This window comes from Oncorhynchus mykiss, chromosome 3 (assembly GCF_013265735.2).
Source record: "Oncorhynchus mykiss isolate Arlee chromosome 3, USDA_OmykA_1.1, whole genome shotgun sequence".
NCBI lineage: Eukaryota > Metazoa > Chordata > Actinopteri > Salmoniformes > Salmonidae > Oncorhynchus > Oncorhynchus mykiss.
Genome location: NC_048567.1, coordinates 70,510,640 through 70,525,845, shown reverse-complemented (window position 1 = coordinate 70,525,845; position 15,206 = coordinate 70,510,640). Strand labels below are relative to the sequence as shown.

At 56.8% G+C, this 15,206-nt stretch overlaps 1 protein-coding gene across 5 annotated transcripts in view; it reads right to left on the bottom strand.

The window, feature by feature from the left end:
- Positions 1-15,206, bottom strand: part of LOC110520505 (BCL-6 corepressor) — a 75,994-nt gene that overhangs the window by 13,912 nt on the left and 46,876 nt on the right. For all 5 annotated transcript variants that reach the window (XM_036975060.1, XM_036975059.1, XM_036975056.1 and 2 more), the window contains 2 exons: positions 1,386-1,552; positions 557-702 (listed from right to left, as the gene is read on the bottom strand). In XM_036975060.1, the coding sequence (XP_036830955.1) occupies positions 557-702; positions 1,386-1,552 (313 nt within the window). The remainder of the gene's footprint in view (positions 1-556; positions 703-1,385; positions 1,553-15,206) is intronic.

The window sequence follows — 15,206 nt, the reverse complement described above, 5'->3', positions numbered from 1 at the left end:
TCTCCTCTCTCAAGGCCTGCTGTCTATCTGAGGTAATTGGGTTTTACTTGTTCGGATAGAAAGAGATGGACGCCACCGGCTATGTGAGGGGGTGTGTGTGGTTCCTTTTCATTCTCCATATGTATGTAGCAGAGATCCCATTTGTCACACACACACACACACACACACTTTCTATTTTCTAGAGTGAGCGTGTTCTGAGAAGCCCATTTCTGCACATACACTAAGCAAACAGATCGGCCGTTGCTAAGTAACCAGACAGATGAGCGAGCACGTATCCCAACCGACTGAATCCCCTCACACAGGTGGTGTGGGGAAAGGAAAGGGGTGGAAGAAGGGACTGTTTTCAGCATGTGTGTGTTTGAGAGAGAACGGTTTTTAAAAGCAGACCAAGGGAGAGTGCTTTGAGATGGAGAATGAGAAGCACAGTGGGACACAGTGAGGGGTAGAGCAGCAGTATAGTAGTGAGTGACTGACCAGTGAGGGCTAGAGCAGCAGTATAGTAGTGAGTGACTGACCAGTGAGGGGTAGAGCAGCAGTATAGTAGTGAGTGACTGACCAGTGAGGAATCGCTCCATGCTGTTGCTGTGGGTCATCTTGAGCAGACCGCGGCCGGAGTAGGTGGACAGAGTAGGGTCAGCCCCGTAGGACAGCAACACCCGCACTACATCCAGATGGTCATTTTCCACCGCGTCATGCAGAGGCCTGGACACACACACACATTAATGTAATAGGAAAAACTGTGTGTGCGCGCACGCGTGTGTGTTTCTGCATCTGAGTGTGTGTATACTGCATTGTGTGTGTGCATACTGCATTGTGTGTGTGTGTGTGCATACTGCATTGTGTGTGTGTGTGCATACTGCATTGTGTGTGTGTGTGTGTGTGTGTGTGTGTGTATATTGCATTGTTTGTGTGTATACCGCATTGTGTGTGTATACCGCAGTGTGTGTGTGTATACCGCAGTGTGTGTGTGTATACCGCAATGTGTGTGTGTATACCGCAATGTGTGTGTGTATACCGCAATGTGTGTGTGTATACCGCAATGTGTGTGTGTATACCGCAATGTGTGTGTGTATACCGCAATGTGTGTGTGTATACCGCATTGTGTGTGTGTATACCGCATTGTGTGTGTGTATACCGCAATGTGTGTGTGTATACCGCAATGTGTGTGTGTATACCGCAATGTGTGTGTGTATACCGCAATGTGTGTGTGTATACCGCAATGTGTGTGTGTATACCGCAATGTGTGTGTGTATACCGCAATGTGTGTGTGTATACCGCAATGTGTGTGTGTATACCGCAGTGTGTGTGTGTATACCGCAGTGTGTGTGTGTGTGTGTGTGTGTGTATACTGCATTGTGTGTGTATACTGCATTGTGTGTGTGTACCTAGTGCCGTCCTGTGCGCTGCAGTTGATGTCGGCCCCGTGCTCCAGCAGGTGTATGACTATAGAAAGCCAGCCGCGGGCGCAGGCCTCGTGGAGGGCACAGTAGCCTGCATGGTCCCTGTGGTTCACCTCACACACACGGTTCTCCACGCAGTACAGCACCACCTCCTGCAGGGGACAGAGGGAGGCACAGATGAGTGTGTTCACACACACACACACACACACAGACAGAGATAGCTGCATACACCCACACACAACAGAACAGCAAGAATCCAAAACTAGAGCTGGTCTAACTATGTTGGTCGGTGTGTCGGTGTGTCAGTCTAACTCTTTTATGCTAAAATGTTTATTCTATTCTACGGAGACATTTACCTTATGTTCCTATTTTTATCTGTTAGAATTTCTTGTTGTGGAGAAGGAACGACGGTGTATACCATGTGTATCCTGCGTGCGTAATTCTGCCTGCCTGTCTGCCTACGTGCGTAATTCTGCCTGCCTGCCTGCCTACGTGCGTAATTCTGCCTGCCTGCCTGCCTGCCTGCCTGCCTGCCTGCCTGCGTGCGTAATTCTGCCTGCCTGCCTGCGTGCGTCATTCTGCCTGCCTACGTGCGTGCGTCATTCATTCTGCCTGCCTGCCTACGTGCGTGCGTCATTCTGCCTGCCTGCCTGCCTGCCTACGTGCGTCATTCTGCCTGTCTGCCTACGTGCGTCATTCTGCCTGCCTGCCTACGTGCGTCATTCTGCCTGCCTGCCTGCCTACGTGCGTCATTCTGCCTGCCTGCCTGCCTGCCTGCCTGCCTCATTCTGCCTGCCTGCCTACGTGCGTCATTCTGCCTGCCTGCGTGCGTCATTCTGCCTGCCTGCGTGCGTCATTCTGCCTGCCTGCCTGCCTGCCTGCCTGCCTGCCTACGTGTGTCATTCTGCCTGCCTGCCTGCCTGCCTGCCTACGTGCGTAATTCTGCCTGCCTGCCTGCCTACATGCGTCATTCTGCCTGCCTACATGCGTCATTCTGCCTGCCTGCCTGCCTACAAGCGTCATTCTGCCTGCCTGCCTGCCTGCATGCGTCATTCTGCCTGCCTGCATGCGTCATTCTGCCTGCCTGCATGCGTCATTCTGCCTGCCTGCATGCGTCATTCTGCCTGCCTGCATGCGTCATTCTGCCTGCCTGCATGCGTCATTCTGCCTGCCTGCATGCGTCATTCTGCCTGCCTGCATGCGTCATTCTGCCTGCCTGCATGCGTCATTCTGCCTGCCTGCATGCGTCATTCTGCCTGCCTGCATGCGTCATTCTGCCTGCCTGCATGCGTCATTCTGCCTGCCTGCATGCGTCATTCTGCCTGCCTGCATGCGTCATTCTGCCTGCCTGCATGCGTCATTCTGCCTGCCTGCATGCGTCATTCTGCCTGCCTGCATGCGTCATTCTGCCTGCCTACATGCGTCATTCTGCCTGCCTACATGCGTCATTCTGCCTGCCTACATGCGTCATTCTGCCTGCCTACATGCTTGAAAATATGAAGAGTGGAACTCAGTGATGTGTTGGATTTGCCCCAAACATAACACTTTCTATTCAGAACATAAAGTTAATTTCTTTGCCACTTTTTTTGCAGTTTTACTTTAGTGCCGTATTGCAAACAGGATGCATGTTTTGGAATATTTGTATTCTGTACAGGGAACCTTCTTTTCACTCTGTCAATTAGATTAGTATTGTGAAGTAACTAAAATGTTGTTGATCCATCTTCAGTTTCCTCTTATCACAGCCAATAAACTAACTGTTTTAAAGTCACCATTGCCCTCAGTGAAATCCCTGAGCAGTTTCCTTCCTCTCCGGAAACTGAGTTAGGAAGGACGCCTGTATCTTTGTAGTGACTGGGTGTATTGATACACCATCCAAAGTGTAGTTAATAACTTCACCATGATCAAAGGGATATTCAGTGTCAGCTTTTTTTTTCTACCAATAGGTGCCTTTCTCTGCGAGCCATTGGAAAACCTCCCTGGTCTTTGAGTTTGAAATTCACTGCTTGACTGAGGGACGTTACAAATAATTGTGTGTTGAACACTATTATTGCACTATTATTAGTCCATGCAATTTATGAGACTTGTTATTACTCCTGAAATTGTTATTCCTCCTGAACTTATTTAGGCTTGCCATGAGGTTGAAAACTTGACTCAAGACACTTCAGCTTCTCATTTTAAATTAATTTGTAAAAATGTCGATTTACACGTTGACATTATGGGGTTTTCTGTGTAGGCCAGTGAGAAGCCCCGCTGGAACAACAAAATGTGGGAAAAGCCTAGGGGTGTGAATACTTTCTGAAGGCTCTATAGATCAGAGTGGAACAAAGCTTTGGAACCATTTATATGGTTATGACAATGAGAGATGGAACACAGAAAGGGCTGGGTTCCATTTAGTGTTTATCCCCTCTGGTTACTAACCAACCTGATAGAGCTGACATGATGCTTTAAATAAAACCTCACTAGCACTGTGTGGGAACTCTGGAGCAGAATGATTGCACAGTTTGGTTCCGGTAGTGTGGGTCTATACCGTGGTGTTCATTCTAAGAGAGAGAATTGGCACACGCACACATACGCACAAAGTCCTTAACAGCCTTCCACTGAGAGAGAAGTGGCTCATCTAAACCTAGGCTGAGGTTCCAAACGTCCATTTCTATGCTAATTCTGGACCGCTGTCTACTCCAAGAGATTATTACACACTTTCTCCCTGAGAGCAGGAGGAGAGAACTGAGGACAAAGGGGAAGACTGGAGATGAGGAGAAAAACAGAAGAAAGAGGGGAAAAGGAGGAGGGTGACAGAGAAAAAGGACAGCAAGAAAGCAGGATAGAAGAGCTAAGTCAACCAACTCCTAGCTCTGCCAACTGGAGAGGGACTCTGGAGTCTACCTAAGGTCCAAGACTCCTCTTGCTGTGAGCACGTGTGTGTGGGGTGTGTGGTGGAAGCGTTAACCCTCCTTGTTTAATATCGCTGTGAGACAGAGGAGCACACCACGAGAACACCGGCTCACACACACACACACACACACACACACACACACACACACACACACACACACACACTCCTCCACAGTAAAATGAGACGCTCCTCCTCCCTCCTCTCCCTCTCTAGAATGCTCCCTGCACTCAACTGCAATCAATGCATCACTCAGACATGTTACAAGCATCTATACAAGAATCATCACGCCACACATCACAACAGCGCTGTATGTACGCGTGCCAGGGCCAGAGAGTGATCCATGGATCGAGTGGACGGGAGCCGCAGGGACATCTAAGCACCGATAAACAGAGAGGAGGAAAGCTATGCATCACACGCAAACATAAATAGCAATACACTTCTGGCTATAAGTCAGTGGTGAAGAGCTGAGCAGCATGTAGGTAGAAGCCATGTGTAACACGAGGCTGAGCAGCATGTAGGTAGAAGCCATGTGTAACACGAGGCTGAGCAGCATGTAGGTAGAAGCCATGTGTAACACGAGGCTGAGCAGCATGTAGGTAGAAGCCATGTGTAACATGAGGCTGAGCAGCATGTAGGTAGAAGCCATGTGTAACATGAGGCTGAGCAGTATGTAGGTAGAAGCCATGTGTAACATGAGGCTGAGCAGCATGTAGGTAGAAGCCATGTGTAACATGAGGCTGAGCAGCATGTAGGTAGAAGCCATGTGTAACATGAGGCTGAGCAGCATGAAGCCATGTGTAACATGAGGCTGAGCAGCATGTAGGTAGAAGCCATATGTAACATGAGGCTGAGCCCATGTGCCAGAGAGAGAGATGAAGACATCCACCCAGTCTCTGCTCATTACCATTTAAAACGCTGAAAGCGAGGGAGGGAGGAAGAGAAATAAAAAGCGGGGGAGGAAGAGAGTGGGCTTTCATATGCAGCGGCATGGAGGACAAAACTAAACCAACATGAAATATGCAGAACACCGGGTGTCAAGGTGTGTGTACGCACGTGTTAGTGTTGTCATGATACCAGAATGTTCATTACCATTACGATACCAAAACAATACCACATCAACAAAAGGCATATTCACCAAAGTCCCAGAATGGCACTTGAGCCAGACAGATCTTGAGTTCAATATCATTTATTTGAATGGTTCATCTATTGATAACCTGGGTAAATCAAGATGCAGGGTTCTAAAGTGCGAACAACTAAATATTTCGCTGTGCGTGTTGTATTTTGCGCGACCAGGAGTTGTATTTTGGGAGCACTGCACAACCAGGAGTTGTATTTTGGGAGCACTGCGCGACCAGGAGTTGTATTTTGGGAGCACTGCACAACCAGGAGTTGTATTTTGGGAGCACTGCACAACCAGGAGTTGTATTTTGGGAGCACTGCACAACCAGGAGTTGTATTTTGGGAGCACTGCACAACCAGGAGTTGTATTTTGGGAGCACTGCACAACCAGGAGTTGTATTTTGGGAGCACTGCACAACCAGGAGTTGTATTTTGGGAGCACTGCACAACCAGGAGTTGTATTTTGGGAGCACTGCACAACCAGGAGTTGTATTTTGGGAGCACTGCACAACCAGGAGTTGTATTTTGGGAGCACTGCACAACCAGGAGTTGTATTTTGGGAGCACTGCACAACCAGGAGTTGTATTTTGGGAGCACTGCACAACCAGGAGTTGTATTTTGGGAGCACTGCGCAACCAGGAGTTGTATTTTGGGAGCACTGCGCGACCAGGAGTTGTATTTTGGGAGCACTGCGCGACCAGGAGTTGTATTTTGGGAGCACTGCGCGACCAGGAGTTGTATTTTGGGAGCACTGCGCGACCAGGAGTTGTATTTTGGGAGCACTGCGCGACCAGGAGTTGTATTTTGGGAGCACTGCGCGACCAGGAGTTGTATTTTGGGAGCACTGCGCGACCAGGAGTTGTATTTTGGGAGCACTGCGCGACCAGGAGTTGTATTTTGGGAGCACTGCGCGACTTACCAGATAATAATGGTTGTAATAATAAGGCTTCGCTGGACTGTCCCCGAGGAAAAAGCGACAGCAGATTTGATAGCGTCATCGTTGCACGATTACTACAGGTCAAAGGGTCAAAAGATCTGACCCATATTACCGGCACAACATTTATCTTCCTGGATCGCGGGGAGCACATTTTACATTCACAAACCATGTTGTGGGCAGTTCTAAAAAGACTCAGGCGTCGTTAACCATTTGTTTACACTTTGTTCAGTCAAGGTACCCGATTGGCTAGCCAACAACCTGGTAACTTTAACAGTATATCCAAACGTGGGGGCAGGAAAAGGAAAGGCATAGCTTCTTCAGGTGATCAACGATCATAGCAATGACTGAATGACAGATTTGCATGTCCTCATCACAAACCTGACATTCTTAAACAGACAGTGTACAGTTGTCTATGTAATGCATCTCAGTAGGAAACAGTAGAAACCTCATTTTTCACAACTCTTTTTCATTTCAATGACAGGTATTTGTATCAACATTTGAGTTATATTAAACTAATTAATTTACAGAGTTACATAATAGTTTCTAGGGAACATGTGCTTCAGAAGAAGCTAGAAGCATATAGGCCGTATCTAGAATGCATATCAATAAAAATAAAAAATAAATGTTTTGAACATTCTGGTGCTCCTACATTTTTCTAGTTGGGCGTACCAGTGCTACCAAGGAATGTTTCTAATGTAGAGCTCTGAGCCTAGGCCAATTCCCAATACAGGTGAATGCATCTTCAATAGCAGTGTGTGCATGCACTGAGATGGAGTTTGTTTCGACTGATGTCATGGGGCTACAGATGATTAAACATTTCCCCCTTCCATTTGGGACTGATTTTATTGTACTGATCAACAACATTTGCATAGAAGCAAGCTCTTCTTTTTTTAAGTGCGCGCTATGTCTAAGCCCGAATGACGTCATTCACGCACACAGTGAGAGAAGTAATGTAGCAGGCAAGAGACGTGAGGCGAGGGCTACACAGGTTGAAGTTTGTCATGAGTCTTGACCTGGAGGCAGAACTGAGTCATTTCAATTTAGGTCAGCTGCAAAGTCAAAATTGGCAATATTGTAAAAATACATGAGGACAAAAATTTGCTTTTTGGTCTTCATTTAAGGTTATGGTTAGGGTTAGGCAACAAGGATTAGTAGGGTGCTTAAGGTTAGGTTTATAATCTGATTTTATGACTGTGGCTCCTCCAGCTTGTGGTCACTCTGCAGAGCTGCCTCCAGAACAACATTCATGGCGAGAAATGCTAACCTGTGAAGTGAGAAGGGTCGTCACTAGTTACCACACCCACAAGGTTATAACCCCACCGATCTATCTACACACACAGCAGACACTATTATCCAAAGCAACTTAGTCATGCGGGCATACATTTACGTATGGGTGGTCCCGAGAATTGAACCAACTACCCTGTTGTTAGAATTGCCATGCTCTACCAACTGACCTGCAAATTACCTCTAGTCTGTCCTGAAGAACCCCTGAACTCACTGGGAGTCAAGACTGTATCATGTTGTCTCCTCTCTCATACTGACTCTAGTCTGTCCTGAGGAACCACTGCGAGAGACGGGAGGCCGAGCGAGCGGGAGGCCGAGCGAGCGAGCGAGCACGAGAGAGGAGACAGAGCGCGAGCGAGAGGAGGCCGAGCGAGCGAGAGGCAACAGAGCGCACGAGAGAGAGAGAGAGAGAGAGAGAGAGAGAGAGAGAGAGAGAGAGAGAGAGAGAGAGAGAGGAGACAGAGCGCAAGAGAGAGAGATGAGAGAGCGCGAGAGAGAGAGAGGGAGGAGACAAAGAGAGTGCGAGGAGACAGAGAGAGGAGACAGAGGTGCGGGGAGACAGAGGGAGAGAGACAGAGGGAGCAAGAGGAGCCAGAGCGAGAGAGAGCGAGAGGAGCCAGAGCGAGAGAGACAGAGGGAGCGAGAGGAGCCAGAGCGAGAGAGAGAGAGAGAGCGAGAGGAGCCAGAGTGAGAGAGAGAGAGCGAGAGAGAGAGGAGCCAGAGCGAGAGAGAGAGAGCGAGAGAGAGAGAGCGAGAGGAGCGAGAGAGAGCGAGAGAGAGAGCGAGAGAGAGAGCGAGAGAGAGAGCGAGAGCGAGAGAGAGAGCGAGCGAGGGGAGGCCGAGCGAGCGAGCGAGAGAGGGGAGGCCAAGTGAGCGAGCGGAGGCCGAGCGAGAGAGAGAGCGAGGGGAGGCCGAGCGAGAGAGAGAGCGAGGGGAGGCCGAGCGAGAGAGAGAGCGAGGGGAGGCCGAGCGAGAGAGAGAGCGAGGGGAGGCCGAGAGAGAGAGAGCGAGGGGAGGCCGAGCGAGAGAGAGAGCGAGGGGAGGCCGAGCGAGAGAGAGAGCGAGGGGAGGCCGAGCGAGAGAGAGAGCGAGGGGAGGCCGAGCGAGAGAGAGAGCGAGGGGAGGCCGAGCGAGAGAGAGAGCGAGGGGAGGCCGAGCGAGAGAGAGAGCGAGGGGAGGCCGAGCGAGAGAGAGAGCGAGGGGAGGCCGAGCGAGAGAGAGAGCGAGGGGAGGCCGAGCGAGAGAGAGAGCGAGGGGAGGCCGAGAGAGAGAGCGAGGGGAGGCCGAGAGAGAGAGCGAGGGGAGGCCGAGAGAGAGAGCGAGGGGAGGCCGAGAGAGAGAGCGAGGGGAGGCCGAGAGAGAGAGCGAGGGGAGGCCGAGAGAGAGAGCGAGGGGAGGCCAAGAGAGAGAGCGAGGGGAGGCCAAGAGAGAGAGCGAGGGGAGGCCAAGAGAGAGAGCGAGGGGAGGCCAAGAGAGAGAGCGAGGGGAGGCCAAGAGAGAGAGCGAGGGGAGGCCAAGAGAGAGAGCGAGGAGACAGAGCGCGACAGAGAGAGAGAGGAGCCAGAGCGAGAGGAGGCCGAGCGAGCGAGCGAGGGGAGGCCGAGCGAGAGAGCGAGAGAGGGCAGGCCGAGCGAGCGAGCGAGGGTAGGCCGAGCGAGCGAGCGAAGGCCGAGCGAGCGAGCGAGAGGAGGCCGAGCGAGCGAGCGAGGGGAGGCCGAGCGAGCGAGAGAGGGGAGGCCGAGCGAGCGAGAGAGGGGAGGCCGAGCGAGCGAGAGAGGGGAGGCCGAGCGAGCGAGAGAGGGGAGGCCGAGCGAGCGAGAGAGGGGAGGCCGAGCGAGCGAGAGAGGGGAGGCCGAGCGAGCGAGAGAGGGGAGGCCGAGCGAGCGAGAGAGGGGAGGCCGAGCGAGCGAGAGAGGGGAGGCCGAGCGAGCGAGAGAGGGGAGGCCGAGCGAGCGAGAGAGGGGAGGCCGAGCGAGCGAGACAGGGGAGGCCGAGCGAGCGAGACAGGGGAGGCCGAGCGAGCGAGACAGGGGAGGCCGAGCGAGCGAGACAGGGGAGGCCGAGCGAGCGAGACAGGGGAGGCCGAGCGAGCGAGAGAGGGGAGGCCGAGCGAGCGAGAGAGGGGAGGCCGAGCGAGCGAGAGAGGGGAGGCCGAGCGAGCGAGAGGAGGCCGAGAGAGAGCGAGGGGAGGCCGAGAGAGAGAGCGAGGAGACAGAGCGCGAGAGAGCGAGGAGACAGAGCGCGAGAGAGCGAGGAGACAGAGCGCGAGAGAGCGAGGAGACAGAGCGCGAGAGAGCGAGGAGACAGAGCGCGAGAGAGCGAGGAGACAGAGCGCGAGAGAGCGAGGAGACAGAGCGCGAGAGAGCGAGGAGACAGAGCGCGAGAGAGCGAGGAGACCGAGCGCGAGAGAGCGAGGAGACCGAGCGCGAGAGAGCGAGGAGACAGAGCGCGAGAGAGCGAGGAGACAGAGCGCGAGAGAGCGAGGAGACAGAGCGCGAGAGAGCGAGGAGACAGAGCGCGAGAGAGCGAGGAGACAGAGCGCGAGAGAGCGAGGAGACAGAGCGCGAGAGAGCGAGGAGACAGAGCGCGAGAGAGCGAGGAGACAGAGCGCGAGAGAGCGAGGAGAAAGAGCGCGAGAGAGCGAGGAGAAAGAGCGCGAGAGAGCGAGGAGACAGAGCGCGAGAGAGCGAGGAGACAGAGCGCGAGAGAGCGAGGAGACAGAGCGCGAGAGAGCGAGGAGACAGAGCGCGAGAGAGCGAGGAGACAGAGCGCGAGAGAGCGAGGAGACAGAGCGCGAGAGAGCGAGGAGACAGAGCGCGAGAGAGCGAGGAGACAGAGCGCGAGAGAGCGAGGAGACAGAGCGCGAGAGACAGAGAGAGAGGAGACAGAGCGCGAGAGACAGAGAGAGAGGAGACAGAGCGCGAGAGACAGAGAGAGAGGAGACCGAGCGTGAGAGACAGAGAGAGAGGAGACAGAGAGCGAGAGAGAGAGAGAGGAGAGAGAGGGAGGAGACAAAGAGAGCGAGAGGAGCCAGAGCGAGAGAGACAGAGGGAGCGAGAAGAGCCAGAGCGAGAGAGACAGAGGGAGCGAGAAGAGCCAGAGCGAGAGAGAGAGAGAGCGAGAGGAGCCAGAGGGAGAGAGACAGAGGGAGAGAGGGAGAGGGAGAGAGACAGAGGGAGAGAGGGAGAGGGAGAGGAGCCTGAGCGAGAGAGGGGAGGCCGAGCGAGCGAGAGAGGGGAGGCCGAGCGAGCGAGAGAGGGGAGGCCGAGCGAGCGAGAGAGGGGAGGCCGAGCGAGCGAGAGAGGGGAGGCCGAGCGAGCGAGAGAGGGGAGGCCGAGCGAGCGAGAGAGGGGAGGCCGAGCGAGCGAGAGAGGGGAGGCCGAGCGAGCGAGAGAGGGGAGGCCGAGCGAGCGAGAGAGGGGAGGCCGAGCGAGCGAGAGAGGGGAGGCCGAGAGAGAGAGCGAGGAGACAGAGCGCGAGAGAGAGAGAGAGAGGAGTCAGAGCGCGAGAGAGAGAGAGAGAGGAGTCAGAGCACGAGAGAGAGAGAGAGAGGAGCCAGAGCGAGAGAGACAGAGAGCGAGAGGAGCCAGAGCGAGAGAGACAGAGGGATCGAGAGGAGCCAGAGCGAGAGAGACAGAGGGATCGAGAGGAGCCAGAGCGAGAGAGAGAGAGCGAGAGGAGCCAGAGCGAGAGAGAGAGAGCGAGAGAGAGAGAGCGAGAGGAGCCAGAGCGAGAGAGAGAGAGCGAGAGAGAGAGAGCGAGAGGAGCCAGAGCGAGAGAGAGAGAGCGAGAGAGAGAGCGAGAGGAGCCAGAGCGAGAGAGAGAGAGAGAGCGAGAGGAGCCAGAGCGAGAGAGAGAGAGCGAGAGGAGCCAGAGCGAGAGAGAGAGAGCGAGAGGAGCCAGAGCGAGAGAGAGAGAGCGAGAGGAGCCAGAGCGAGAGAGCGAGGGGAGCCAGAGCGAGCGAGCGAGGGGAGGCCGAGCGAGCGAGCGAGGGGAGGCCGAGCGAGCGAGCGAGGGGAGGCCGAGCGAGCGAGCGAGGGGAGGCCGAGCGAGCGAGAGAGGGGAGGCCGAGCGAGCGAGAGAGGGGAGGCCGAGCGAGCGAGCGAGGGGAGGCCGAGCGAGCGAGAGAGGGGAGGCCGAGCGAGCGAGAGAGGGGAGGCCGAGCGAGCGAGAGAGGGGAGGCCGAGCGAGCGAGAGAGGGGAGGCCGAGCGAGCGAGAGAGGGGAGGCCGAGCGAGCGAGAGAGGGGAGGCCGAGCGAGCGAGAGAGGGGAGGCCGAGCGAGCGAGAGAGGGGAGGCCGAGAGAGCGAGAGAGGGGAGGCCGAGAGAGCGAGAGGGGAGGCCGAGAGAGCGAGAGAGGGGAGGCCGAGAGAGCGAGAGAGGGGAGGCCGAGAGAGCGAGAGAGGGGAGGCCGAGCGAGCGAGAGAGAGAGCGAGCGAGAGGAGCCAGAGGGAGAGAGAGAGGGAGAGAGAGAGAGCGAGAGGAGCCAGAGAGAGCGAGAGGCCGAGAGAGCGAGAGAGGGGAGGCCGAGCGAGCGAGAGAGAGAGCGAGCGAGAGGAGCCAGAGGGAGAGAGAGAGGGAGAGAGAGAGAGCGAGAGGAGCCTGAGCGAGAGGAGCCAGAGCGAGAGAGCCAGAGGAGCCAGAGCGAGAGAGAGAGGAGGCCGAGCGAGCGGAGGCCTGAGCGAGCGAAGGCCGAGCGAGCGAGAGAGGGGAGGCCGAGCGAGCGAGAGAGGGGAGGCCGAGCGAGCGAGAGAGGGGAGGCCGAGCGAGCGAGAGAGGGGAGGCCGAGCGAGCGAGAGAGGGGAGGCCGAGCGAGCGAGAGAGGGGAGGCCGAGCGAGCTAGAGAGGGGAGGCCGAGCGAGAGGGGGGAGGCCGAGCGAGAGAGGGGAGGCCGAGTGAGCGAGCGGAGACAAGGCGAGAGAGACTGAGGGGAGGCCGAGAGAGCGAGCGAGCGAGAGAGGGGAGGCCGAGCGAGAGAGGGGAGGCCGAGCGAGAGAGGGGAGGCCGAGCGAGAGAGGGGAGGCCGAGAGAGCGAGCGAGAGACGGGAGGCCGAGAGAGCGAGCGAGAGAGCGAGCGAGAGAGGGGAGGCCGAGAGAGCGAGCGAGAGAGGGGAGGCCGAGAGAGCGAGCGAGAGAGGGGAGGCCGAGAGAGCGAGCGAGAGAGGGGAGGCCGAGAGAGCGAGCGAGAGAGGGGAGGCCGAGAGAGCGAGCGAGAGAGGGGAGGCCGAGAGAGCGAGCGAGAGAGGGGAGGCCGAGAGAGCGAGCGAGCGAGGGGAAGCCGAGAGCGAGAGAGCGAGGAGACAGAGCGCGAGAGAGCGAGGAGACAGAGCGCGAGAGAGCGAGGAGACAGAGCGCGAGAGAGCGAGGAGACAGAGCGCGAGAGAGCGAGGAGACAGAGCGCGAGAGAGCGAGGAGACAGAGCGCGAGAGAGCGAGGAGACAGAGCGCGAGAGAGCGAGGAGACAGAGCGCGAGAGAGCGAGGAGACAGAGCGCGAGAGAGCGAGGAGACAGAGCGCGAGAGAGCGAGGAGACAGAGCGCGAGAGAGCGAGGAGACAGAGCGCGAGAGAGCGAGGAGACAGAGCGCGAGAGAGCGAGGAGACAGAGCGCGAGAGAGCGAGGAGACAGAGCGCGAGAGAGCGAGGAGACAGAGCGCGAGAGAGCGAGGAGACAGAGCGCGAGAGAGCGAGGAGACAGCGCGCGAGAGAGCGAGGAGACAGAGCGCGAGAGAGCGAGGAGACAGAGCGCGAGAGAGCGAGGAGACAGAGCGCGAGAGAGCGAGGAGACAGAGCGCGAGAGAGCGAGGAGACAGAGCGCGAGAGAGCGAGGAGACAAAGCGCGAGAGAGCGAGGAGACAGAGCGCGAGAGAGCGAGGAGACAGAGCGCGAGAGAGCGAGGAGACAGAGCGCGAGAGAGCGAGGAGACAGAGCGCGAGAGAGCGAGGAGACAGAGCGCGAGAGAGCGAGGAGACAGAGCGCGAGAGAGCGAGGAGACAGAGCGCGAGAGAGCGAGGAGACAGAGCGCGAGAGAGCGAGGAGACAGAGCGCGAGAGAGCGAGGAGACAGAGCGCGAGAGAGCGAGGAGACAGCGCGCGAGAGAGCGAGGAGACAGAGCGCGAGAGAGCGAGGAGACAGAGCGCGAGAGAGCGAGGAGACAGAGCGCGAGAGAGCGAGGAGACAGAGCGCGAGAGAGCGAGGAGACAGAGCGCGAGAGAGCGAGGAGACAGAGCGCGAGAGACAGAGAGAGAGGAGACAGAGCGCGAGAGACAGAGAGAGAGGAGACAGAGCGCGAGAGACAGAGAGAGAGGAGACAGAGCGCGAGAGACAGAGAGAGAGGAGACAGAGCGCGAGAGACAGAGAGAGAGGAGACAGAGCGCGAGAGACAGAGAGAGAGGAGACAGAGCGCGAGAGACAGAGAGAGAGGAGACCGAGCGTGAGAGACAGAGAGAGGGGAGACCGAGCGTGAGAGACAGAGAGAGGGGAGACAGAGAGCGAGAGAGAGAGAGGAGAGAGAGGGAGGAGACAAAGAGAGCGAGAGGAGCCAGAGCGAGAGAGACAGAGGGAGCGAGAAGAGCCAGAGCGAGAGAGAGAGAGAGCGAGAGGAACCAGAGGGAGAGAGACAGAGGGAGAGAGGGAGAGGGAGAGAGACAGAGGGAGAGAGGGAGAGGGAGAGGAGCCTGAGCGAGAGAGGGGAGGCCGAGCGAGCGAGAGAGGGGAGGCCGAGCGAGCGAGAGAGGGGAGGCCGAGCGAGCGAGAGAGGGGAGGCCGAGAGAGAGAGCGAGGGGAGGCCGAGAGAGAGAGCGAGAGGAGTCAGAGCGCGAGAGAGAGAGAGAGAGGAGCCAGAGCGAGAGAGACAGAGGGATCGAGAGGAGCCAGAGCGAGAGAGACAGAGGGATCGAGAGGAGCCAGAGCGAGAGAGACAGAGGGATCGAGAGGAGCCAGAGCGAGAGAGAGAGAGAGAGCGAGAGGAGCCAGAGCGAGAGAGAGAGAGCGAGAGAGAGAGAGAGCGAGAGGAGCCAGAGCGAGAGAGAGAGAGCGAGAGAGAGAGAGCGAGAGGAGCCAGAGCGAGAGAGAGAGAGCGAGAGAGAGAGAGAGCGAGAGGAGCCAGAGCGAGAGAGAGAGAGAGAGCGAGAGGAGCCAGAGCGAGAGAGAGAGAGCGAGAGGAGCCAGAGCGAGAGAGAGAGAGCGAGAGGAGCCAGAGCGAGAGAAAGGAGCCAGAGCGAGCGAGCGAGGGGAGGCCGAGCGAGCGAGGGGAGGCCGAGCGAGCGAGCGAGGGGAGGCCGAGCGAGCGAGCGAGGGGAGGCCGAGCGAGCGAGCGAGGGGAGGCCGAGCGAGCGAGCGAGGGGAGGCCGAGCGAGCGAGAGAGGGGAGGCCGAGCGAGCGAGAGAGGGGAGGCCGAGCGAGCGAGAGAGGGGAGGCCGAGCGAGCGAGAGAGGGGAGGCCGAGCGAGCGAGAGAGGGGAGGCCGAGCGAGCGAGAGAGGGGAGGCCGAGCGAGCGAGAGAGGGGAGGCCGAGCGAGCGAGCGAGAGAGGGGAGGCCGAGCGAGCGAGAGAGGGGAGGCCGAGCTAGCGAGAGAG